This window comes from Pavona decussata, unplaced genomic scaffold (assembly GCF_977016875.1).
Source record: "Pavona decussata unplaced genomic scaffold, jaPavDecu1.1 SCAFFOLD_16, whole genome shotgun sequence".
In the NCBI taxonomy this organism is placed as follows: Eukaryota; Metazoa; Cnidaria; class Anthozoa; order Scleractinia; family Agariciidae; genus Pavona; species Pavona decussata.
The window spans coordinates 2,625,312-2,653,047 of record NW_028145439.1 but is presented as its reverse complement, the minus strand read 5'-3'; the positions used below and the strand labels follow the sequence as shown (position 1 = coordinate 2,653,047).

The 27,736-nt window shown below is 38.5% G+C and overlaps 1 protein-coding gene across 3 annotated transcripts in view; it reads left to right on the top strand.

Annotated features, from left to right (window-relative positions):
- LOC146487323 (sodium channel protein 1 brain-like) overlaps positions 1-27,736 on the top strand; it is a 45,101-nt gene that overhangs the window by 7,213 nt on the left and 10,152 nt on the right. For 2 of the 3 annotated variants that reach the window (XM_085087116.1, XM_085087124.1), the window contains exons 2-15: positions 14,856-15,097; positions 15,905-16,053; positions 16,662-16,742; positions 17,524-17,652; positions 17,885-17,976; positions 18,706-18,903; positions 19,434-19,491; positions 20,319-20,463; positions 21,291-21,428; positions 22,141-22,572; positions 23,604-23,777; positions 24,625-24,972; positions 25,799-26,096; positions 27,047-27,399. In XM_085087116.1, the coding sequence (XP_084943242.1) occupies positions 14,972-15,097; positions 15,905-16,053; positions 16,662-16,742; positions 17,524-17,652; positions 17,885-17,976; positions 18,706-18,903; positions 19,434-19,491; positions 20,319-20,463; positions 21,291-21,428; positions 22,141-22,572; positions 23,604-23,777; positions 24,625-24,972; positions 25,799-26,096; positions 27,047-27,399 (2,721 nt within the window). In that variant the 5' untranslated portion in view covers positions 14,856-14,971. Of the gene's footprint in view, positions 1-6,004; positions 6,195-14,855; positions 15,098-15,904; positions 16,054-16,661; positions 16,743-17,523; positions 17,653-17,884; positions 17,977-18,705; positions 18,904-19,433; positions 19,492-20,318; positions 20,464-21,290; positions 21,429-22,140; positions 22,573-23,603; positions 23,778-24,624; positions 24,973-25,798; positions 26,097-27,046; positions 27,400-27,736 lie in introns of those variants that run through there. The other variant, XM_085087111.1, reaches the window with a different exon arrangement.

Here is a 27,736-nt window from a genome sequence, read left to right as displayed (position 1 = left end):
TCAACTATCACGCATAGAAATCGAGAGCGAATAATCTAATTGTTTTAGTATAAATCTACTAGTCGTTCAAAACTAAACAAGTAAATTATCTATTTCCTCATCGCAGACACTTCAAAAACGTGACGAAGCGGGCGCCATTTTGTTGAAAATCGCTACTCACTATCTATCACAGAATAGATAGCGAGTAGCGTAGCCAATCAGAGAACGGCATTCGTGATAGAACACTAGTAGATTTATACTAAAAATATTTAGACTGCGTTCACGATCGGAAGTCGTTGAAGACGCATCGCGAATTATCTATCACGTATAGAAAGGAAGATCTAAACAGTAATAGAATTGTTTTAGCATAAATCTGTCACTGTTAATATTCCGCTGAACTGTTTCCGATGTGCTGTTTTTCATGCGTCGAGCACCGACCTTTTCGTTACTCGTGGCTGGCTATCACATATTATACAGTAACGAAGATTCTATGCGCGTTACGATTGGCCCGTATGTGAAACGCATACGACTTTATTGTGCGGTGTGACTCGTTGACGTTCACGTAAGGAGCCAAAGTTCAAAACAGGCAACGTTTTGCAAGTTATTTTGCTATGTGCCGGACAAAGACAGCAAGAGTTTCTCGCCTAATTTAACAGTTACTCTTTAAAACTGAAAAGAACCCGGTGATGGAAATGACTTCAAGCTAGAATTTTGCCGGCTGTCGCTGTTTCGCCACATCATGACGTAGTCTGTGATCTATGACTGAGCAAAGCCAATCAGATTGCGGCATTTATACAATTTACAATAAAACTAAGTAGATTCAGAGTGAAGACAAACAGGGAAGGAGGAACATGAAATCCAAGGAATCCGGATCACTCGGATTTTCAAAAACGAAAAAAATTAAAAATCTGAAAATGGTCGTTTCAGACGGTGTTTAATGGAGTGGAATTCTTGGCAATAAAAAAAACCTGTGATTCCACCTGTGCTGGGACGAAAAACACAAAACAAACAAAGAAAAAGCAAAAAAGAATGAAAAGAAGAAGATTGAGTGACCACTACCTGTCGGCTATTATTGAGTTAAAAAAAAAAAAGAAAAGAAAAAAAAAAAAAAAACAGGAACCATTTCAGACCAATTTCACGAAGCAGAACTTCCCTTCTGCCCACCGCTTCATTAAAACACAATTTTTTTTATTAAATTAGCAGAAGATTGTTGACACAGTATCAAGCAACAGGTGAGACAGTTGTATAACATAGTTCAATCCCACTGACTCGATATCCTAACGACTCGAAGGTCCATTGCTAACCCGAATGACTTAAGCACTTTCGTGTGTACAATGACGGCTCAAGTTATCAATTGTTACTGGCTAGCTCAATTTTTACGTTCACTGTTCAACCGCTTCAAATATGAAATAAATCAGCTCAATTGCCACACAAACCACAAGGAATACACTTAAAGATGGATTTGCACAGTCGCTTAATTTTACGCGCGTAAATCAAACTAGAGAAAATGTATGGACAGCTTACGTCCGCGGCAGAAGTTGAACTTGATTTCATGTGATTTATTATTCTCTATAAATTTTGTTTATGCACGTAAATTTACGCTAGTTAACGCAGGTAAAATTACACTGACGAGAGTCGAATTCTGCCTTCACTTTGGGAGATGAACGGCATAAAAGTCGAACATGGTGCCTGCAAATTCGATTTTTATTTGTAGCTTGAACTGGTTATATTCTACGCCACGCGGTTGGAATGAGACATATACTAGAAAAGGTGTAACTGTAATCAGGAACGTGCCGTTCATTAAAACACCTGCAGTAATGTGGTTAGAAAACGTTATTCACAAATGGCGGGAAGTTGGTTTCTCTTTGACCACATATAGTTTAAGAAATAGGTCACCTGTGACCACAGACGGTGCGAATGTAGGTCATTTAACGCCACAAATCTGAGCGAAATATAAGGTCGTGTATGACCGCAAAGAGCTGGAAGGTCGCTTATGACCGCATCAAATGAAGAGAATTGACGATATTCTTCAAGGTTGTAAGAACTAAAACGTTCAACTGTTGTGAACAGTCAGCGCGAACACTGGTCACAGTAAAAAACGTAGCAAAACGGCGAAAAATCAGCAACATTTCGATTTTTCAGCTTCTTTAATGAAATCACGGCATACTATGTGTACAAGGTACGAAAAAGTGATTGAAGGTGATTCGCACTTGTATTGCAAATAAGACATTTGATACGAACTCATTACCTTTACGGTGCCGGTATCCACTAGCGAGCTAGTATAGCTGAAAATTTACCATCATCAACACTCTTTTACTGGTTTCAGATCGTGAGAACTTAAAGACTTAGACGGAAATGCGACAAAAATAAGTTCCCATTGTTTAAATTGCGTTAAGGTGATTCTCGCGAAAGAAAAGTCGTCGTGAAAATTTCCTAAAACTTTCTGTGGTTGATCACTATTACGTTTTAGTATAAATCTACTATTGTTCTATCACGAATGCCGTTCTCTGATTGGCTACGCTACTCGCTATCTATTCTGTGATAGATAGTGAGTAGCAGTTTTCAACAAAATGGCGGCCGATTCGTTGCGTTTTCGAAGTGTCTGCGATGAGGAAATAGATAATTTACTTGTTTAGTTTTGACCGACTTGTAGATTTATACTAAAACAATTAGATTATTCGCTCTCGATTTCTATGCGTAATAGCTGATTCGGGCTGCGCCCTCATCAGCTATCACGCGATAGAAATCTCGAACTCATAATCTAATTAAAAAAAGATAGGTCACCGTCACCGATAGGTCACCGTGTTTGCGAAAGACCTACGATCCACTTAATTTACCCCATAATCGCTTGCAATATTTGCTTCCAGAAATGAGTTTATTTGATCAGTAATAGCCATGTCTGTTGGTAACAGAAGTTACACAGATAAAGCAGAACTTACAAAAAACGTTATACAAAGAATGTATGAAGAACAATCGACAATTAAAGATACATTTCTTGGCAGGGAAGCACAATATGAAGCAGTATCCACCCAATTCGTTTCTCGCAGTATCACTGTTTTATGCCTGTGAGTGCGGTGGGCAAGCCCGTATTTCTGGCAATAACTCATTTTTCTGTCGTCAAAAGTTTGCAAACATAAAGAGTATACTAGCTAAATTAAAATAACGAGATAAAAAAGATAGGTCGCGATGCTTGTTTAGGAGAAAATAACCTTTTTAGTTTTTTGCTGGACTTAGGCCCGGTTCATACGTCGAACTTTACTGACATGAGCCGAACCTAATACCTATTAAGGTCGACCCAAATAATTAAGTTCGGCAGTTGATTCAGACGTCAAACGTAACCGAAGTCGAACTTAATTAAAGCTAAAATGAGAAAGTAGATTTTCGTGGTCAGCGGCTGTTGTTTTTACTCAACAAGATTCAAAATGGCGGGAAAGATGAATTCTGACATGGAAGAGCTTGTTTGGTAAAGTAATAAAGACAGGCCAACCACGGCTCCTACTGGTCGAGATAGGAAGAATATGACCTTCAAAGCTAATTTGCTCTTACGAGTACGTCTTTCAAAGATCTCCCTTTTCTGTACGAAAGTAACTGGAAGGGTCTTTGTAGGTCTCCCTTAGCAGAGGCTGATTTTCTATCAAGTGTCATTTACCAGGAGCCATAATCAGGGATGGAGACCGTAACGAGATGACATTTTGACTTGTGGGCTTGTCCCCATGTGTTGTACCAAAAAATATATTTTTAGAAAAAAAATTGCGCCATACGCGCGTGCGCGCACGCGTGTAAACGGCCAGGATCACGCGTGGAGAAATTGAAATTTTTGTCTACCCGTTCAAAATGGCGTCCAAATTTTAAAATTCTGCCAGGGAATATCTCCTCAGTGCCCACATTTAAGGAATTAGACTCTCACAAAGAAAAGGTAACAATTGAAAGAAGACGGGAAAAGTTGGAATAAGCGGCCTATTGATCACATGACTCTCACAGTTAAGTCAAAAAGGCGCCAAAACGGTGGCGCTGCGTGCGTTGCTACTGTTGAATGAATGAAAAAAGCTTACACTCTACGCGGTGACGGACATGTACTCAGACAGGTAAGGACTTTTTTATCTTTAGTGAATTTTTTCTTAGCTGCTTTCCGTGTCACATATAAGGTAGTAGCCCCAAGCAAATTTGCGTGTATTCACGCGGGTTTATGACGTAAAAAGGGGGGAGGCAATTTTTTTCTAAAACTAGATTTTTTTGGTGCAATTCACGGGGACGCGTGGACCCCACGCTTACGGTCTCCATCCCTGATTATAGCTCCTGTATTTACTCATCTGAATTGTTTTAGGCTAGACACAGAAGGGCGATATTCCATAACAAACCTCAAAATGTTTTTGCGGGTTTTTAGTTTGTTTTGTAGTGCCGACATTCTTTCGCGGAGGTTGACTTCTGAAAGAGTTTTATTTATAAGGTTATCGAGGTAACCTCTGTTGCTTAATCTCTGTTTGAATAGAGAAATGTTTTCTTCAAATGTTGTTTTTGAAGATTTTGTTCTAAGAAGTCTTGACGCTTCGCTTTTGATATAGCCTGTATTGGAAAGTTTCTGTCGGTTTGAAGTGCGCGTGCACTTCAAGAATAGATTTTTCTTTTAATCTTTCGCATCTCAGGCAAGTATATTCAGTTGTTTCGAAACAAGAAGAACAAGCACATTCCTCTTTTCCCGCCATCTTGTTCAGAATGAAGTCCTTTGCGCACATGCCAAGTCGATGGAATACACAGACCTCTGGGATAGATATAATTTATATAATTTATACGTAACGTACGCATTTGGTTTGGCACATGAAAAGTTCGACGTCTGAATCGAAGTCGAACTTTTGCCGTTCTATTCGACTGGCGCAGTCGAATAGAACGGCGGGTCGACCCAAATACAAATCTGTCGATCCTAATTGATTCATACGTCGATCTTTACATGCGCCGAACCAAATGATTAGGTTCGGCTCATGTAAAGTTCGGAGCATCAAGGAAAACACACCATGTTTTCAACATGCGCGCGCTAATTGTGAATGGAATTAACTTTAATTTGTTCTGTGCTGTCTTTGGAATTCTCAAAGTATCACTTTAAACCCCAGTAGTGATCAGTAGCCAATCTCTCCTAAGAATGTCACTCAGCGTTATCAAACATAAAGAATAAAGATTAAAGGAGAACAAAAGAAAATGATCACCAGAGACGAAAAGTCTTAATTTTAAACCAAATTCTCCCAACAAGTATTGATGATATTGGGGATTAAAGGTTTGAGTAAATGCACTAAGTCATCACACATGCGAACAGGTTTAAGGAAACTATAAGGATGAAAGTGATCCGCTTGTGGTCCTGTTTATTATGCTTTACAAGGTGGTTCTAATTATTGAGTCTGTAGAGGAAATTCTAATGTGTGGCCATTCAAATGAAAGCTACTGAGCATTACATTCCTGTGGTCCTGTTTATTGTGCTGTCCAAGGTGGTTCTAACTTTTGATTTCGTGGACGAATTCTTAAAGTGTGAGCATTCAAATGAAAGCTACTGAGCAGTACATTCCTGTGGTCCTGTTTATTATGCTGTTCAAGGTGGTTCTAACTTTTGATTCCGTGGACGAATTCTTAAAGTGTGACCATTCAAATGAAAGCTACTGAGCAGCACATTCCTGTGGTCGTGTTTATTATGCTGTTCAAGGTGGTTCTAACTTTTGAGTCCTTGGACGAATTCCTAAAATGTGACTATTCAAATGAAAGCTATTGAGCAGTACTGAGTTTCCTGTGGTGCTGCCGTGTTGTACTGTACAGGGTGATTCTGTAGGCGAATCTGATAGTATGGTCATTCTAATCAGGTTCTCAGTTGAGCAGCCCATTCCAGTGCTCTCATATTTGTTTTGAAATGAGAAATTTTCGAAAGCAATTTAAATGTGTACAATGGCATTCCTGAGGATAAACGTCAGAGACGAAGGGGAGGATACTAAGTTATAAAATAGTACTAATGCTTTGATAAGATACTCAATACCCTGCTTGCATCAATAAGTTATGAGCCCGCAAGCAGGTAGAAGGCGTGGAGAGTTGAACGAACTTTTCTTTCTTCAAACGTTGCTTCAATCTTTCATAAACCGTTGGTAAAGTTGATTTATTCAGACTGGTCATCACTGAGGAAACAAACTAAAGGATTTTGTTTCCGTCCTCTGCCATCATGTTCGTGAAAAGCTCTATAATAGGTTTGTATTGTTCACAGAATTATTTTGCTTTTGGTTTTAGAATTTTAAACATTGGATAACAATGGGGTTTGTATCCTTCAACCTGCGTGTATGTAATAGTGGAAATTTTAATAATCGCAGCTGAATAAGCTCCTCTCACGTAATTTGTCGAAATTTGCAACGCTAAATTTGACACAATTTGTTTTCGGTTTCATCAATTTCCTTCAAACTCAATTCAGTTGTAAAATTCGTTACCGTTCATCTACAACCGGTTGAAAGTGAAAATTGTTATGTAAGCGAAAAACGGTCTATGTTTTATCGTACAATAAATGTTACCTATGGTTGTTGAGACATGTAAGGAGTATTCTAACAAAATTCTACCCCGAAAGAGCTTCTTTTTTCTGGATACCAAGCATTAAATCAAACTGTCGAATTATTTAAATATTTAGGAAGAGAGATATGTGAAAGAGTTCGAAATGATTTTATTTAAAAGTGCAGTATCCTTAAATGTTTCTCAATAATAAAGCCTTTTATCTGACTTTTAGAGAAACGATGCAATAAACCAAACCTTTGCCAAAAGAGAGCACCTTGAGATGTTTCAAATCAATGCACTAAAACTTAAAGTAAACGGAAAACACCAAGTATCGAGAAAAGTAATTTATTTGTCACCCTCAGAGGTGCCTGGTTGACACAAACAACTAAATCAAACAAGCAAAAGTCATCAGTGATTGACACAAAGAAAATCGTGTGTTGGCGCCTCATACAATCTACGCATTTATTGACATTTTTAAACCCCCAAAACACACTGTTGTAACTGTGATTGGTTACCGTAACCTAAAAGGCTGTTAAATAAGTTATGATTATGATGAAAACGGGAAGTTCTCACGCATCAGTCTATTGAATTATACGGCGGACATTTCGTAATAATGTGAATAGTTATCTGCTATCAGCAATCGAAAGTTGCTAATCCAAATAGACGTTGTATGGTGCCCGGTGCTGCTGATTGTAGCTTCGTAGCAGGATGAATGAGGTCTTCAAGAACGTTTACCACCAGGTGTGAAGCTATAAGTACATGAAGGTTTTCTTTATGAAATTTTAAAATTTGAAAACAAACACACCGCAAACAAACCGCGTCTGCATGCTGCATAGACTCTCTAGAAATAACTTAACAACCTATTGACTAAATCTGAGAACGACTCGACAATTTTTTTCACTGAATCTTACTATTTTTACTGTAAATCACTCTTTATGTTAGTTAACATGGCCTCCGTTCAGTCTGGTTTGATTGTAGATTTTTTCGCTGTCACGATAAATTAACACCTAGTTTGTTTCCGTTCTTGTAATCACTGTCTTGGCGAGATCAGGTTTGATAATTCGTCTCGTTTTAATTTCTCGCTTTTGCCGAATTAGCACATAATGACTATTAAACATAATGGTATCTTCATGAGTTTAAAATATAAATCTGTAAGATTAAAATTATCGTTAATATTGAGGAATTACAGATCGCTTTAATGTAAAATGTATTGCTGCGATTCACAAAAAATAGCAGCATTTCCCGCGAGGAAATCTCTCGAGATTTTTTCTATACTAATCATATGGCTCTCCAAGTTCTTGTCAACGCCAATGCTTTCTTTTTCTCTCAAGCAATCTCAAAATTCATCGCAAACAATTTACAATTGTCTGCATAAATTAACGTCGGCTACTATATATTATCCAAGCCTATATTGCTTGTCTCACATGACTGTGCTTAAAATAGTACTTATATTACTTCTTAAGCTGTCACTTCCTATGCAAACATTGTGAGTGTTCCATGTTGTGTTTTTATTGGCATCGGACTTCTAACGAGGTTTATTTTGTTATTCATATTCAGATCAGTTTGTACTTCACTGATTCAATTGCTCGTAGTGCATCAATGTGGCGAAACTTCTGCCTTTGAACCGTCAACTTGAATTTTTAATTTTTTTTCGTGTGAACCTACTGAATTCAGACGAATTAATTGTAGGTCAAATTGATCGCTGCTTAGTTTTACGCTGCGACAAAAATTATAAGGAACAACACTTTAAGTGGTACGATTACTTGTTATTGGAGGTATTTTATCGTTTGAGTTTGTCATTGAACGATTTATTTCTTTGTTGTCCTAACAATTTGTTCCTTAAAGCTTCTTGCCGAATAAATTTGTTACCAAAAACAAGCGTTGAATAGTACGAGTTCTTCATCGTTCTCAGCTGTCGTTCCTATGCTCACACGTTCAGTAGTTTGTGATAGGCAATTTTTAATCGCCAAAAGAAATCGTACTTTCGTATTTTTGCCTAGTAATTTTCATGCACCACAGCTGCAAAACTGTGATACAACCTCTTTCAATGTACGGGAATTGGTCTTGCTGAAAACAATTTCAGACAGTTTTCTTGGGCTTTTATTCCACTGTTTTATAAACGCGAATGAAATGCAACTGTGCTGAGTATTTATTTTTTGTTTTGACTTTCAAAGATCAGACTATATATTAACGTTCCTCGCCTTTCGTCTGGTAACATTTGATAGGATATTTTTACAAAAAAAATCCTCGAGTCCTTTCTTTGTTTTTAATTTTGACACTTCGCATATTTAGGCAGTGATTAAATTCGTGATCAAACGATCTCACCGACCAGCCTTTTCATTTACGTCATCATCTATGCTACGCTGTGTTGATCAATAGATATGGCTCTATTTTCTGCTTTATAATGCTCAAATGATAACTTCTCCAAGTTTCGTTTCTTCGCATATAGCGTGGTCATGAACCATTCGATACCGTGTTGCTTCGAGTCTTCTTTTTTCTGGTATAAAATTAAATGACTGCAACTTAGTTGAGTGGTTTGAGTCACGTGACGTTGATACATCTTTATTACGCAACAGCTTCAGTAGCTTCTCCCTATCGTAGTTTGCGTTTGTAAGTTTCTCCTTCACATGTCCATAATTGAAACTGCTCAGGACTTGTAAGCAACGACGACGGCGACGGCAACGACAACACCGTAAAACTAGAAATACGTGACTCGCAAAACCTCGCGAAGCTGGGGCTGGGTGGAAAGCCCTCTTTTCTCGTATTGTAGCATCAAATGAGGAGATTAAAAGGTGCATAGGATTTTTTTTTGATGAGTATGGTCTTTTCGTAGTTCCACGGGCTAGTTTGCGGTTGAAACTGATCTATTTCTGACGTGACGTAATGTACAACGGGCGTGCAGCGCTGTCGTGCTCGATGAATTTATTTCCCACGGAAAATAATTTTACCGCGGTCACAAAACGTGTAATTTCTTCAATGCAATCTTTCACAAAAAAGATTTCTAAAAGTAAGGGAAAAGATTCTGGAGAGATAGTTTTGTATCCAGTGAATATTGATGAACATTGCAGTTGAAATTTGATCATGCACGCATATTTTTTTCCGATGTATGCAAATTTTGCTCCAGACGACGCCAGACAGGCTGACGTCATTCATACTTTGTTTTTCACTGTTGCTAGGCACAAGTGCGGACACCTTCAAAGATATAACCATATTTATTATATGGCTGGCTCCGCGAGCGGGCAAGATGAGTCAAATCCTGCGCTGTGATTGGCTACCCGAGCGGGCAAGATGGAGCTATCTTGCCCGCTCGGGATTACCCGTTGCCCGTCCGCTTGGCTTCGAAAGTTTAATCCCAACAACAATGCAATCTTTTCTTCGATTTTCTCGTTGTTTTGGGGGTAAACGCTCACTAAAAAGTTCGGTAAACTCTCTCAACATTTACCTAAAGGAAAGGAAAGAGAATGGAATCGTCCTAGTGTAGTGAAAATTTTGTTTCAGCTACAATGAATGTGAGTTGAATCGGTGAGTTGCTCTGCGTGTAGTATTTTAGATAGAGTTGATTTTGTAAAACTTATGGTCTCAAGTCGAGTGCCAAATTGATAAGTTCTATAGGTTTGCAATGGTTGTATTTAAATCATAGCGTAATGGAAGTTGCGTTGAGTGTTTAGAGCAGTTCAGAAAAGTATTTTTTTCAAGTTCGCCGAAGAAGCTCACGTTTCTAATTTAGCCGCGCCTTGCTTGTTGTAAACAACAAAATCTTGTCAAAGTTTCGCCCAGTTTTCTGATTCACCCGTTTTTTTTTTCGGCTTATGTTTGCATATAATCTCAAAATCTATTGTTTCATTCAAGAATTAATGATTGGAAGCCGAAAACTGTGTAAAAATGTTTATTATTTACGCCACCGCGCGATCGGCTAAAATGGAGAGTTTGACGGATTCGATTCAAATCTTCCCGCTCTTGCGAAAATCTTAATCCTAAGATAATTTAGGATTCCTTGTTTTCCACGATTACATGCTAATCCAAAAATGCACTAAAAATAAATCCGGCTTGCACCGGCCGGCTATGAAGAATTTCTTTCCGAGTAGAGCAGTTTCATGTCCTGTTTTGTTTTGTTGTCGTAGTTTTAACTTGAAGGTAAAGCCATATAATAAATCCTTTATTGACCAAGCTTGTTCGGTCAAGATGGCTGGATATTGGCCTCGTTCTTTTTTTGCGTTTTTATGGACCTCGACTTCGTCTCGGTCCATAAAAACGCAAAAAACGAACTTGGCCAATATCCAGCCATCTTGACCTCACGCTTGGTCAATAACGCATATATATAATTATATCTTTCGCTCGAATTCGCGCGGCTTAGCTCCGCTCGGGCCGGCTCGGCCCGACAAATTTATTAACCTCGCTTCGCGAGGAACAATAGGTTTAATGAGCAAAAACAATCGTTCTGCACGTGCGTTTTGAATTTTTGTATATTTCTCTCTTCTCGTCGTAGCACAAATAAAATGAAGTAATATTTTCAAGTAACGCTTTCGTTGCCGTTGTCACGGTTGCTTAAGCTCTCTGTTGTTTTTTCAGAGGACGGCAACGAAACGTACCAAATTGTATAACGCAAGTGTAGGGGTAGTGTTTTGCTAATGAGAACTATTGTTTTCTAAAGTTCTCGTTGGCGCCGTCGTCGTTGTCGCTGCTCAAGGTCCCTCAAAATGAATTGTCTGTCATTCTGTCTGTCTGTCTGCCTGCCTGACCTGGCAGTCAGCGGGTCCATCTATGCCGGCGCTTAGTTTCTGTTGTCTGTCTGCGTGACGAGATTTCAGAAATAATGGTTTGGCTCGTCAGGTATTAATAAATTCAACTTATCACTATTTCAGACTTTCGTTCTTTTCCTATAAACGTTTTGCCCGAGCAGAAATGTCAGATACTTGTCTTGGGTCCATTATACTGACAGTAGAATAGATTTCCGTAAAATTTCAAGCTTTCGGTAATTTCCTATAATAATTGGGATATTTAATTTTGTGGACTTGACATTGATTTCAAATGTTAGTATCGCACTTAAAGTTTGATGCCTATAAGTTTAATAATGAATAAAATACTTCCTTAAAGCAATCCTTTCAGGCCTGTTTCATTGTAACTACTCGTAATATATTCAGGCACTTGAAAAAAACTCGTGCTTGAACATTTGAATATCTGAATCAGTAGTTATGTAATCGCTTATGCTTTACTGTGTTTACTAGCTAACACATTCAACTTCTCTTTCTGCTATAAATGAAATCAGATTATTATCACTTAACAGAGGACAGTTCGCGTTCGTTTCAAATTAGTATTAACACGACTAAGTTGGGTGAATTCAGTCACGTGACTTTGAAGTTTTAATTACGTAATAGCTTCAGATTCTTCCCTGTATCCAAGTTTGCGTTGTTATAGTTTTTCCTTCACATGTTTTTAATCGAAATTGCTTTGGACATGTTTATTGCCGATTGTATACCGTTTGCCCTAAATCAATCAAGTCCTATACATGGATAATAACTTTAGGGCGCATTCGATTGGATATACTGGCTCTTAATTTCTCCGGTCAATCTGTTTGATATGATTTCAGAAATATTGATGTTGATATTAATTGCTATTTGAATTGTGCGTTCTTTTCCTCTAAACTTTGTTTCATTACTAACGTGGAAAATTTGTCCTGACTGAATAATTATGGTGGCGTAGTAGGCTTTCCTAAAAATTTTCAAATTCAAGTTTACACTTTTTAAAATTTCAGTGGTAAAGGAATTTCACCCCATTTATTGAAGAGATGGAAACTTTTGGATCCTTCTCTTGACCGTTTTCCTGTTTGGATAATTAATACTCCTTAATCCTTTTCCACACGCCATAACAAGCGATAAAGCGGTGCCAAACAATTTTTTACTTGACATTGATAATGTGTTTTGACTTCAAATATAAGTCTTATACTTACGTTTCACGCCTATAGCGTTAAAATTTAATAATACATGTAATATTGCTATGAAAAAAATCCCTTTTTCCTTTCAGGTGTGTTTCATAATGACTATTCGCACATTTACGCACGTGAGATACTCGTGATTGAACCGTTGAATACTGAATTTAGCTCGAACGGCTTGTTCAGTTAAGTCATCAATTGTGCCACACGGTCTTGACTAAAAGATTAGACGCATTTTTTCCTGTAATGAAATGAAACAATTGCTTCTTCACTGAGCATTACTTTCAATTGAGCATTCAGACAACTCTTGAGGGATTTCAGTCACGTGAGTTTTAGTAAGTTTTAATTACGTAACAGCTTCAGATTCTCTATCCTTTTTTGCCTTTGTGAGTTTGTCCTTTACACGGTCTTAATTAGAGACATTTAGATTCTAGTACAAGTACGACTACGAACATGAGATTTGACTTGAAGTGTTTAGCGAAGTACTAAGAAGTCTAAGAAGGTATAAATACATCCAGGAAGCTTGATTTTACTCTTTGTAACGGACGAACTTGACGAAGTTTTTTGTTTTGAACGATGATAGCTAATCCCTTTCGTGATTTCAAAAAGACGAGAACGTCTACCTTTCGAGGACTGTTTTCGCCACTACGCCGTTGTCACACAAACTCGTGGTAAAATGATGAAGGCTATCCGGTTTGCCGCCAAAATGACACTTGTCCACGCGCGCGCGCTCTTTCTCTATTGAAAAATTTAATAGTCGTATTCGTACGCATACTTGCATCTAAAGGTATCTATTGAAAATGCTTAGGACATGTCTAGGCTCGAATTTAGACTCGTGAGCAGTTAACAGTGATAATTGCACCAAATCGGTCAAATAGTACAGAAGTCCATAGATATTAGGGCGCCCCAACAATTTATTTATTTACAACAATTTATTTACAAATTCAGATGATATAAAGGGCTTGTACCGCAGTTATGCAGGCTGTTAATTTCACTTGTCTATCTACATGACATGAGTTAGGGAAAATATGGCTCAGATTTGTCTTACTTCTTCAGTAATTAAGTTTCAGCGTCTCGTTAAAATTATTCTCACTTTCCGATTATTTTTTTGGTACCAAATTTTAATTCATGGAAATCGTACGGCATACATGAAAGTTATGAAACATGGCTCATATTTGTCTTACCTCTTCACTAATGAAGTTTCAGGTTCTCGTTACAAATTTTCTCACCTTCAGATTATTTTTTTGGTACCAGATTTTAATTCGGCTAATGGAAATCGTGCGCGTGCTGTGACTATCGGCAGACATCAAAGCTATGAAGTGAAGTTTTTGTTTTGCTGTTGTTGGAGTATTGAGCTCGCTTCAGATGGTTTCAGTTACTCTAAGTACTGAACATTTATACTGTTTTGTTTTCAAATATTCAGACTTGTACAAAATGTTCAACGTCTATTCAATGGTTTATAGAATACATCTACGAAAAAATCCTCGTTTCCTTTCGGTGTGTTTTCCTGATACTGGAATCTTTGAATGTTTCGACACGTGATGAACTTCGCGATTGAGCGGTTAAAAAGTGAATTAACCCCGAACATCTTGCTCAGTCAAATAAGCAACTATATTTCTTCACTGTGATGACTAACAGGTTGGATTTTTTTCTTTTCTTTTTTTTTTTCTTTCTTTTTTTTTTTTGCTTTAACATGAAATGTGGTTTCAGTCACATTAATTTTTATTACGTAACGGCTTCAGTTCTTCTCTCTATCCTAGGTTTCCTCTTTAAGTTTTCTTTCTTTACATGTTCTTAGTACATTTTTAGGCTCGATTATAGATTGGTGATCAGATAACATTGATAATGCTGGACACTTAATTGATCAAGTCAGAACTCAGTCCATAGGAAAGAGGATATATTCGGTCAAGTGTGACGGCTGTTAGTTTCCCTTGCCTATCTGCATGACACGATTTTAGAAATAATGATGTAGCTCTGATATTTCTCACCTCATTACTGTAGATTTTCAAGTTTGTTCACACTTGCAGTGTTTGTGATACTAATTTTTAATCGGAGGTGAAATCTATGAAATTCATCGTTTCATCTCTTCTTTTCTACGAGTATAATAGGAATTCATAAATTGACCAGCTCCGATCCCAGCAGAGCGATGTACCGATATCGTAGACGTAGTGGTTTGAAATTCCTTTCTTTCTGCAAGAAAGCCTGAAACTTGAAAGGAAGTTCACGCAAGTTGCGTACATAGCTGCAAAAGCTATTGCAAATCGTGTTTAGCCCCTTATCCCGAAACTAGTCAATAATGACCAGACTGGATTCATTTAAGAACGTTTCATCAGTAGGGGAAAATGTACGTTTGATTAACAGTATACTAACAGCGTGATGTTTACCATCGATCCATATCAGAGGCTTTCTTTCTGAGAGCTACTTTCCAATCCGATTACAGGGAAAAATCCCAAAAATACCCTGATTAAGGGGACTACTGAAAAGGAAAAGGCAGTTACTTTGAGAGGTGAAGAATCTTCATCAAAAAGGGTTCGGTTTGACACTGAAGACATAGAAATGGAGGGAGAAAGCGAGGACCCGGAAGTGGTCATGGATGAAGAGCCTAAAGGTCCCAAAGTGGCTCGGATGCCTTCCTACTTTATTGGAAAACCGCTGGTAGATTTTGACGCGGGCATGGGAAGGGTAAGTGAAATATTCCACTGAACAACTTGAAAACAGTCACTAGAAAATTAATCCACACAAATACAAGGGTATATCAGGGATTAACTCATTTTAACACTATAGTCCCTCTCAACCCAAATGGCGTGCTAAATGGTTTTCATTAAATAAATGGTTACCAACAGGGCTCCAGACTCAGGTAATCTCCATCTGTATTAATTACTTGAATGAATCCTTTCCGGGGTAGATTTATTTTTAAAACTGCTTTCCCTGGAATTGCCATTGTTGTTCTTTGATTGGGTATTTGAACTGTAGGCGTTCCAAAGGTCCCCTGAGACCCGTTCTAAAATTAAATCTACTCGGGAAAGGATTGGTTCCAAGGAAAAGTACGATGAAGGACTAGGCTTCGGGTCATGGGCTCCTGTTAACAGCAAATCGTGAGGAAAAACTAACAACATGCTCCGAGTAATTCAAGGATGTGCTGCACGTATATTGAAAAAGAATAACAGTCTCAGTATACAAGTCGACCTTGCCTACCCTCCCCCCAATAATCAATGTTGTGCGATTCCGTGATTCAGTATGGTTAAACCCTTGAGCATGTGTTTTCAACAAGATATTATTGTGTAATATGGGAGAAATTTGTTTTTTCGCGAGAGTGTATCAACCTTTTTCCAACTGCTTGTAGTAGAAGCAGCAGCACTCCTAATTGCTTCGTGTTGAAGAAACAGAGTAAGTTAACGTGTAAACGAAACAAGGCCTGCTTCCTCCTTGTGGCATGGATGTGCTTTTCTTTCAAGTGGAAGGTTCACCGAATTTTATTATCTTTTTAAGGTTCCTTGCAATCATACATTTCTCGTGGTTCGTCGTCGAGGGAATGCACGTTCTGATCACGTTTACAGATTCAACAAGGCCCCCTCATTGGGTCTGCTGGAGCCCCTCAGTCCCGTCAGGCAGTTTGCGATCAGCGTCGTAACAAATCGGTATCCTTTGAAATTGCAACAGGGGCCTATGCTCACTGGCCAGAAATGATGTGTTATCAGTCTTTTGGTACACTGCTTACTATTCTTATTTAAGTTTTAGGTCAGGTTAGAGGGTCATAGTTGGGCTATATCAAAAAAGGATCATAAGTGTTTTCTCACTTTCTCACAAATCATATCATGTTAGCCGTCCAAATATAGAGCGTAGGCATTTTATTCATGCTCATGCAGTTTGACGTCTCCTCCGTTTCTTCTTTATTTTTTAAAGAAAGAAAGTAAAAGAAAAATGAGACGAAAACATGAGATACTGTGCCAAAACGCCTGGTAGTTAAATTTTGTCGAACTAGAATTTTTATGAAACGAAATGGCATTTATGAAAGTTTGCGATCTCTTCACAACCTTGAATGTCTAATCCCTACGCGAAGGTTTCGATGCAAAAACACATTTGGCTACCTCCTCCCGCTAAGCGCCTTCCCAGTGTTTCTCGGATGGCTGGCCGGGATGTGGTGACGGTTGGGAAAAACGTAGGCTTTGTTACGTTGTCGCTATACAAAAAAGCGAATGAAAATGACAATGAATCTGCAGCTATTGGTCCTTAAATTTGAGTGCAGATATTTTGAGTCCTTTGTTATCCTCACCATCTTAGCCAACTGTGTGTTTCTCGTGGTTGAATGTGCACCGGATGAGGCTGAGTAAGTAAACTGTTTAAATTAGTACTTTAGAAGAATACGTTTTCTATTTTTGATAGTACTGTCTAATCACGCAAAGCTAAGGGCCTGTTTACATGGAGGGCGGATTGCCCGGGTACCCGGGTCTCTCGCAGACCATGTTGTTCGCCCTCCCTACAAGAATTTGATGAAAATTCATTTGAAATTTTCCTCTTGGTGTCTTAGGAAAATCTTAGATTAGGATCTTAGGAGGATTATAGTAATTATTTTAGGACAGTTTTGACAAAGTGCTGCTAGATTCTCGTGAAGAAACCTACCTAGGATATAAAAAAAAACATATTTCAAATATCTTAGAATGATTCATAAAAAATCTCTGATACGATTAAGCTTGCCTAATATAAACAACAACAACAAAAAAACAAACAATTAAGCCCTATTAAGGCCTTCTTGATAGGTGGTTGGATCGGTACTCCAAAAGAAAAAATGGCTAGCTTGGTTTTTAAAGGTCCGTCTGGGTCAGATTTACGTCAGACCCCTTGATTTCTAGGTCTAATTCAGATCATAAGAACCCAGAAATACAAGGGCCGGAGTGAGCTACATTTTATGGTAGTAGAAAATACAGAGCACCCCTGCAAGAACATTTATTTACTGCGGCAGCATTTGGGACAGACAGTTTTGTAAGTTCCTATGATGCTTGCATCAAAGACTTTATACAGAAGAAAAACTTCTTACCACTGCAGGCTTTTATTGCTGGGATCACATTTAAAGGTGGTTTCTGATCTTACCAACGTGTTTTTTATCTCAGGTACGTTTTCTGCGGTATATACACGCTGGAAATGATTCTGAAGATTTTGTCTCGCGGATTCATCTTTCATACATACGCTTACCTGAGGGATGCGTGGAACTGGCTAGATTTTATTGTCGTTGTTTTAGGGTAGGTATCATTCTTAGTAACCAAAGCACGCACTGAGCCCAAATTTTTAGAGGATTTTTTGATGTACAAGGCCTATTAACGTTTCCCTTGCAACTTAAATCCTCGCATTACTATAAGAATAGCCGGCAAAGGCCAGACAGCAAGCGAAATTTAAACAGGACTTTGAATGATAGTAGTTAGGTCTCTAAGACGTCTCTGTGATGCTATTAACAGGCTAAACGCGTCATTGCAGGTACATCACTGTGGCACCAAATATCGCCAACTTGACAGGAATCAGAACAATCCGTGTTCTTAGAGCGCTAAGAACATTTTCTGCCTTGAAAGGTAATTCAATTGAAACGCCTAACATCTCAGTTTAAATCAGGTAGACAATTTCAAGACGATATGGGCCATTTTGAAAATAGGGTAATCAAAGTACGAACTACTGACAGTGTTTGTATGGCAAAAGGAGGACAAGATCTCACTGAATAATTACCCTGATATTCGAGATCTGATTAACCCTTTAACCCTAAATATCAAAGAACAAATTCTCCTATCTTGTCCCCATACTTTTATTTTAAAAGCACTTGGGCCGAGAAGTTATTAAAATATCAGGTTCACCTTGGGTGATCACATCCTTTATTTCCAAGACCTGCAGGGGTTGAATAAGCATTGATATTACCAGAAAAAATTTGATGCTGATCACTGTTAGGGCTTAAAGGGTTAAGATACTAAGTCAAAATGGTTATATTCAGGGATATCTCTGGCCTAGGGAGTGGGGGCATTCCAATTTGTTTCTGGCCACCAGTACAAAGAATGTATTTTGTACCCTGCTAGCCCTGTTTCTATAATGGTAAGGTGGGTTTCAACACGAAAACGTCCACTCAGTCATTCGGACGACATCAGTGGGCATTAATGAGGTAAACCCTCTGACGGTTGAGGATACAAAAAAATACCTTTTGACGGTGATGGATAAATTCACAATCACTGGACTGGACTTCCATGAAACTTGCCTACCACCAGGTTCTTGTTTTGACTTTTAGCATGGAATAAATCTTGCTGTTTTCTCTTTAGGTCTCCGTGCTATGGTGAATACGTTACTCCGTTCCCTGAAGCTACTTAGTGATGTCTTGGTTTTGTTTCTGTTCTTTCTCGCTGTCATGGCGCTCATTGGTCTTCAGCTGTTTTCTGGAGAGCTGAGGAACAAATGCGTCCTTAATATTCCAGTTGGCAATATTTCCCTGAACATGCAAGAGCGAGCTCCAAACGAAAGTAAGGGACAGTAATTGTGCTATCGTGAAATTACTTAAATCAGCGGAACCAGGAGAAAAATACTACAGAGGAATTCATATAGGGTTGTGACTTAGCTATCTAGATGAACATCCTGACAACCTTATATCACGATTTCTGGTACACGGTATTTTCGACGAACATAATTACACTCCTTTTACTTTTTTTTCTTTTAGTTAAAAACGGCAAAATCCATGCCCTATTTTTGAGTAGAGACTGCGGTTTAGCTTTGTCTTTAAAGACAAAAGTTTCAAACCTTCCGTCCTTTTTCAGTCCCGAATGGCTCATAGACCTTGTGAGGGGCATTCGTTGGTGGGAATTAATAAGACCACATAGAGTGAAAGAAAAATTTTAGAGGGGTGCAATACCAGTGTCCTTGTAATTATGGAATCTTCACTCCTCTTCCATTGTGTTTACTGTCTACAAATGTCACAGTGAAGTGGACACTAAATTACTGAATAGTGAAAACGTGAAAAGTCATGATAAATAACAGAAAACCGTTTTTCCTTCAGGTTTTTGGTTTATGCATGAAGGCGAACCTTTGATTTGCGGAAACGGTTCAACCGCTGGGTAAATATCAACTCTTCAACGTAATTTTGAAAAAAAAAAAAAGAAAACTTGGTGAAATTTAATATTATATCAATTTATTAGTCATAATCTTCTCTCAAGGGCATTGTCATAAGCTTTCAGTCAATTTTTCTAATCGGATACCTTTGTTTTAGCTAATCGTTACACTGAGGTTGAAGGCAATAACACCAAGACTCGCTAAATCCAACCGATCCCAAAATTTCAAGATATTTGTTATAACTCTCAAACAATCTGTGTGCTAAGTGGGAACAGTGTTAACGTTGGAAAGAAAAAGTTTCTTGTCTGGAGAAAATCAGGTTTTTAAATCTAAATCCAAAGGATTGTTTTAACGCTTTATTGCCAGTAAAATACATTGCCCGATACATAATTCATTACAAGGGAAAATTAACTAAAATCTATACTTAAATTAAAAGAGCAGATATTGCGACAAAGGTGTCTTTTTACATTCTTATTCGAAAGCCATTCAACACAATGTCTTGACCAAATTAAAAGGTTTGAGAGGAGTACGTTATAGGCTGCACATTACATGTTTGGTAAGGCCAGAGGATTGCCATATTTCCTCAGTCGATTGTGTAACTCAGAGTCCAACTGACTTCAATCGCTTCTACCAGGATGCAAAATGTATGCTACATGAGAATAGGGTAAACTGTGACGAGGCGTGAACTTTACTGTCAAACAATGCTCTTTCTACGGGTCAGCAGTCACAGCAAGGATGAACTGATAAATTCACGGAATCAGCCATTGCAACCCTTTTCTTTGACACGAACCGCTTCTTTTTCCTGCCTTATTCTCATTTTTTCTCGATGTAGATCTTGTCCATCCAATTACACATGTATGCCGAACGCTGGTGAAAACCCCGACAATGGTTACACGACGTTTGACAACATTGGATGGTCACTGGTTATGGCTCTACAAATACTGACGATGGATTACTGGGAGAACCTTTACGACAAGGTAACCCAACCAACGAGAGTGCCACTATTTCCTTAGTCAGCTTGATATGTTCATTGGCCATGTATCAATTTAAGTTTCATTGTGCAATTGACACAATAGAGCCGTCCTAACATCTGAATTGTGCCAATTAGTTTTTATTGCAGTTCAATTTGCTCAGGAGAAAAGAATGAATCCTCCTACTTAAAAAAAGCCCTCCCGTTGGCTTACCTCTCTACGTTCCTCTTCTCAAAGAGTGTCACAACCCAACTATTGGGATTCATCATTATAAATAAATCGGTGATATTTAGGAAGGAAAGTAATTTATCTCGCAGGTGGCTTTTGGGGCGGTCCTCAGCTACACACAAATCAAATTGAAATTTAAACCTAAATTTGAAAATGTTGATCTTTGCAGAGGGAGAGAAACTGAAAGATCCGGAGAGCATTCCCTGTGTGCAAGGACGTGAACCAAGAACTGTTTTATCCCACATGTTATGCCAATCTGGGATTTGAAATGGGTGAAACGTTCTGTGCTCATTCGGCTCCCCAGTGTAGAATTCCAATTAACTCAAAATCGAATAAACAGGGATCGGTACAGATCTACCTTATCATTACTACCGGTAAACTTTCTCTTAATTCATTTGGCATTGTACTGTTTAGATCGTGAGGACTTCTGGGGTATGGACCGATTGTTTTTCGTTTAATTTTGGGTGTGGAGGAGGGTTGGGGTGCTGGGATGGCGTAGTGGCGAGAGCAAAAAATTGTTACAAACAGGTGAAGTTAATCAATCTACTATTTTGTTGAGATGGTAAGATTTGAATTAATTTAATTAATCCATTTGCTGCCTTTAGATCATCAGGTCCTCTGGAGCCCTGTACGTTCCGTATTTTGTTATCGGAGTATTCTTTTGTTCCTTTTATCTGATGAACCTGGTTCTTGCCGTGGTGTATCTGTCTTATGAGCTGGAGCTGTGTTCAGAGGAGAAAGAGGTAGTCGATGAGAATCCTTATAGAAATCCGAAATTATAAAGTGAATTTGTTGGTTTTGTACTAAGATAGTGAAAGTTTAGTCATTCTTGGACAACATTAACACTTTGACAACAATCTATTCAGGCGATACCGGGCAAAAGTCCTTGGGACAAAGCTTAAGTTATCCATACTAACATGAATATTCGACCTCTCCTCGGATTAAACGGCAATTATCCCGTTTAGGTAGAGTGTTTCCCTTCCTCCCCAAAATCGTTGTTGGCATGTAAGAAACATTTTGGGCACACAGACTCTGCATTCTGGACACACGGGCTCCACATCCAAAGTTGGGGAAGGTTGGGACAGCCAGGATTTTGTTCATGATTGTAGCTTCCATCTCGGGCAGAATTTTTGCATTCCGCTGATACCATAAACAACCCACTCGAAACTCAAACAAGGGCAGCAGCCAGATCCCAATTCACTAGATTAACTTGTTGATAATAGAGAAACCTTTATGTGTAGTAGGTAAGATTCTGTAACATTTCTATGGGCGATAAGGGTCGATGGATAAGAGTGTTCGAGTTCATCAGTTGCATTGAATATCATGTAAACTTGACTAAGTTCTCAGAATGTATGACCGCATGATTCATTTATTTCATGGAAATAGCCTCTCTCGGTTCTTATGGTCTCTATCAGTAGTCTCTTACCATTTGCCTTTGTTACTTAAAATTCACAGAGAGAAAAGAGGAATCATCTGCGGCGAACTGGAGCTTCATATCAAGCCGACGAGGAAACGCTGAAACGTCTAATTCCTTTGGATGGAAGCAAGCCACCTCCACCTAAGCCTGACGCCGTGGGCAACAGCGACTCAATCGAGGGTTCGTCCTCCAAAGAACACGCAGATAAACAACACGCCAAATTAAGTCACTGCCTCTTACCTGGTTGCACACTAAGAAGGGGAAATAAAACGAGTCTTTTAAAGTCCAATGCTGTTTTGCATATGGTATCATGCTGGAAAAGGATAAAAAAGTGTATGGTTGTCATAACCTCTCATTCTACCTTCGATGCTGTGATTGTGGTGCTGATACTCCTGAACACAGTCGTGCTGGCACTGTACCACCATGGGATTAATCCGGACTTTCGGCACGTCTTAGACTACGTGAATTTGGTGAGTAACACATCGTCACTGCCCCAGTTGCCTTCCTATTGGGGGATACTACCTGGAATTTAGGGTAGCGGTTTCCGAAAAAGATTGATCTCTTTTTTAAGGCCAAAATATATGCGATCTTTATGCGGACCGATTTGATCAAAAGCATTCCCAGTCAACGACGCTATTTTATACCCAAAACGACTCAGAAACTGTAATCATATACATTTTGGCTTATAGTAACAAAACACTCTGTATCAGTAATTATTGAAAGTGCAGCTAACTTTATCTGATGGATAAATCCCTATCTAGTAAATTAAAATACAAACAAACATTACATCCTCTGTAGAGTAATTTTATGTAATTGGTTCACCAATCCGATCAAGAACTGTGTCGAACCTTGCTGGCGCAGTTTAAGGGAGGTTATTCAACTATTCAATATTCAAGTTTCTTTGAGATATTTCTACGAGCCTAAAGCGAAAGATTAAACTATACCACGTTGTTCTTACTTCTTGTAACGCTGAAAAAGCAAAAAAAAATCCATGTTTAAACAAACCTTGAGAGAGTCTAATGTATTTTATTTTTAGTCTTACTGTTCCCTCATTTAAGATCCTTCAATATGAATTAAAGTGAGAACTAAACCTATTTAAATATAAATTTGCGGCAACTTCTGGCAACCATTTTCAAACACCGAAAAACGGATTAAAAAAACGAGGAGCAGCCGAGTTTTTATTTAATCAATTTCGTGGCTTTTGGGAATCGGATAAAACACTTTTCCGAGTGTTTGATGTAGCTTTTAAAACCATTAGTAATTGTTAAGAAAGCAAACGTTCACCACATTTTATGATAATTAAGATGAAATTTCCAAATTTACTTCACGGAAGCGATTTCCTTTTGGGTCTTCTCTTGAATTATTAATTTGCTTGAGAAGAAATGTTCAGTTACCTTTGGAAATAGGAAGCAAAATTTGGAACCCTCACTTGTGACAAAGACAGCGACTGTGTATGGGAATCGAACTTTAAGTTCTTTGTGTTTGAATTTGCTTAATACAGGTGTTCACGATGCTGTTTGCAGCAGAGATTGTGTTTCGCTTCGTTGCCATGGGACCGATGGCGTTTATCCACAGCCGTTGGAACGTGTTTGATACGACCGTAGTGTCAGGGAGCTTGTTGGGATACTTTTATAAATCTGCCGAGGGACTAAGCGTTTTTAGAACGTTAAGACTGGTAAGCTAGTAAGAAAATATACGCGAAAAAAACTTTTATTTGGCTTTTAAAATATGCACTGACGTACGTTTGTCTTGGACATTATTTATTAAAGCTTTCACCAACCAAGAAAAGATAATACAGTGGCGAGGGACACACAACAGAGTGAGACTCCAATTAAAGTGTGCCCTTGAAGATTTATAGAATACGCATAATTATAAAACCATTAATTCCTCTTAGTCTTACTGGAGGGTCTCGCAATATTTTAATTTTTTCCTGCCAAATAAAGGTTATGAATTTCATTAAATTTATATTTACATTTACGTGATTGAATTCAAAATTGAAGGTATTAACTTTTGGTGAGGAAAGAAAATCGCATAACTCAATAAAGTTCCTCGAAAACTTCCACGAAAACAAACGAGACATTTTCAGTTGAATGTTAGCACTTCTGAAACGGTAGCTTACTCACCAATGGAAAAAAATAAAAGACAAAAGATTACTAGCTTTTTACTCACCACTTTACAGCTGAGAAGCAGAAAAAACTGGAACATGTCTTGCAGTCGATTAACGAAAACGTAGTTTAACAAAACAATCTGGGGTAGCGCGTGGAGTAAGACTCCACGTAACGATGGAGGAACGACTGAACGACTGATATAATGGATGACAAATTACTTTTTTAGTTTAGCCCGAAATTTCAGCATTAAAAAAGGCTCGAGAAATTAAATTATTCGAAATTTGAAAAAAGTGATTGAAATTTCCAATTTTCTCACGTCACCGTTTGATTAACCATACTTATTTCACCTTTGACTTCATACGAAAGACGAGCTCTCATTTGCACAACAAAACGGTTACATTTTGTTCTTGATAGATACGAGTTTTATGTTTGGCTAAATCCTGGAAGACCATGGAGAGACTGATGAAGGCCATAGCTAGAAGCGTTGGGCCTGTTGGCAATATCACTCTCATACTCAGTGTCGTTATGTACATTTTCGCTGTACTGGGAATAAAGGTATTTGGAAAGGCTTACACGGAGGAGAAGTTTGGAGAAGATGGTGTGCCGCGCTGGAACTTCAATGACTTCTGGCACGCTATCATGATGGTGTTCAGAGTATTGTGTGGGGAGTGGATCGAGCCCCTCTGGGATTGCATGAGGGCCACAAGTGCTGCCAAGGCCATACTGTTCTTCCTGACCGTTCTAGTTGTTGGAAATTTCATTGTGAGTAGTGTTGGTGACTACAGATTGATTACTGAATGTTTTATAACCGGTAACCGCTTTAACAAGAGAGTATTTACTAATTGGTTGATTGGTTAACGATTGCTTGCTTGAGTGGTTGCTTCTTTGATTGATAAACTGGCTGATTGATTGATTAATTGATTGATTGTAAATATATTTCCTGTTTGCTTCCATGAAACATAGAACCAGAGACCGCTTTACCGAAAGATGAGTCAATAGATTGATTATAAAAAAATATTTTGTTTGCTTGTTTAATTGCATGATCTGTTAGACAGATTTAAAACTATTTTATCACGGTAGTTTTTCTAAAAATTACAATAGCCTCTTGGTTTTGACAAACGCCATGAAATGTAAACTAACAAGCCAGCGAGATACCAGGTGATTTTGTTCGCTCGTTGCTGTGATTGGTGGGAATCGTCAGGTGTGCCACCCCCTTCTGCGAAGGCAATTTTTTCCCAACCCTTTCGATTGTCAGGAAATGCGATTCTGTGATTCTTAAAAGTCGCCAGCAATCGCTGGTGTGTAAACTGAGTAAGGAACTTTAGGCTATTTGATTTTCAGCGCTCTAATCTCTCTAAAGGCAGCGGCACGGTTTCTTAAGAAACTAACCTTCTTTTGGATAGATATATTCACTGACTGACCGATCGGTTGATCAATCGATCCGCCTATTTGTTTACTTATGTTCATTAGTTAATTAATGGCTTGCCTGGCATGGCCATTGCGCTGGTTGATTGGTTACAGTAACGATTTCCTTTTTTTGTGACCATCGAACTGACTCTCTGCTCGTTTTGTTCATCACATTTTGCAGGTTCTCAACTTGTTTGTGGCACTTCTGGTAAATGCGTTTGACTTCAGAGAGACCGATAACAATCCATCCGATGAGGTGCGGTCTGTAGAAGGTCCATCCAGATGTTCCACGAAGAAGCTATTCCGTACCCGCAAGTCCCGCCTGTTTGTGGCCAAATACCGCGAGCCTTTTCGTCTGTATGAACTACAGGTATTGGAGAGTAGCCATTGCTCAGATCTAAACGCCAGGGGCTCACTGGCCATATGCGAAGCAGAGGGCACGAATCATAGGAAGGAATCTTATGACATACCCTGTAAAGGTTAGCAGACCAAGAATAACTTGAATGTCATATTGATGCTTTGCTTAGGGAAGAAAAATTAAACCGAGTTTGTTTCTTAAGCCCCGCTCTCTCCTCAGGATCGAGTTGTGAACACAAAGTGCTGCCTCGCTATTGTGACAACTTTTTAGCACAAAAAACTTGAGTCTCTTAATGACATTCTGTGCCCGGCTTTCTCCTACAACTTGGATATGCGTGAATAAACTGTCATCTCGGGATTGTAGGATATTGTCAAGCAATAAGTTCAACAGTCTATCCAATGGCAAAGATCTTACGTTCATATTTGAGGACTGAGCACTAAGATAGTGCCAAAAGCTTTAAGGTTTATTTATTTGTCATGGAAAATGGTTCGTTTCTCCTATATTGCTTAGTTGAACGGCCATTGTATAACATCATAGAAAACCAAGTCTCCATACATTCAGAGATATGAGTATTACCTACCTCTTGAACCCCTCCAAAAAGAATCCCTTGGCTAGTTGCGCGTGTAGTAAGTAATTTGCCACATAACTCAACTGGGATGATTCTGGCAAAAGCGGTCTAAAGCTAAGATAAGTTTTACACAATTTTGAATATTTTTTTTTAGTATTGGAAGTGATAATAACTTTTTTCAGGATTAACAAACTAGTTATTGATAGGGTTAAATTGAAATCGACTAAAAGAGCCTTTTTTTTATAAAGGGGCAGATATTTTTAATAATTGTATGTGAATTCTAATTTTAGTCCTTTTATCTCTTTTCATATGGTTGATTTCTCGATTTCTTGTATAGCTTTTTTAGATCTAGTTTTTTTGAACGCAGGACTCGTGTTGATAGCAGTTTTTATAACTGAAATGGTCATCCTGCATAAATATGTATTTATTTTTTTTTACGTTGTGAACTATTGGGATCGACGCGGCCTTCACCTCCAATCAAATGTGATTATTGTCACTTTTAGATAGCATATTGGAGATAGAGGACTCAAACACGCCAAACAATGAGCTACAAAATCCTGTGGACGACGCCAACTTTTCACCCAGCGGAACGCTAACCAAAGGTTGCAAAATAGAACGCGATGATCGAATCATTCCTGAAAATGGCACGGGAATTTCAACCCCGCTCCCTACCCAGTACATGATGGAAATAGATGATTGCCTTCCAGAGTACTGTGTGGACTGTCCGCTGTGGAAACCATTCTCACCGCGCCATTTCTGCTGGCTCAAGTTCCGCTGTAGGGTGCGAGTTCTCGTGGAAAAGAAATACTTTGAATGGTTTATTCTTGCCACGGTGTTTTTCAGCAGTTTCACGTTGGTATGTTGATTGTTGAATTTTTTTGTTTGTTTAATTGTTTTTGCAGTTCGTATAGAGTATATACAATCAGCGGTCTTTCTCCATGGGAGATATAAGGTTTTTAAATATTTAAGGCAACCTCCACTCTTACAACAAATTGACGTTGGAAATATTCTGTCTAAATTCTTAATTTTATTTTGAAAAGTGGAAAAGCATTCAAGTGTACTAAAAATTAGATATGATTGTCGCCTATTTTCGCTTTTAAATGTCCCGAGCCGCCATTTTGAATTTTATGATGTCATACCTTGCCGCTATTGTCAGAAGCCAGAAGTTCTTCAGTATGACAAAATTGGGCAAC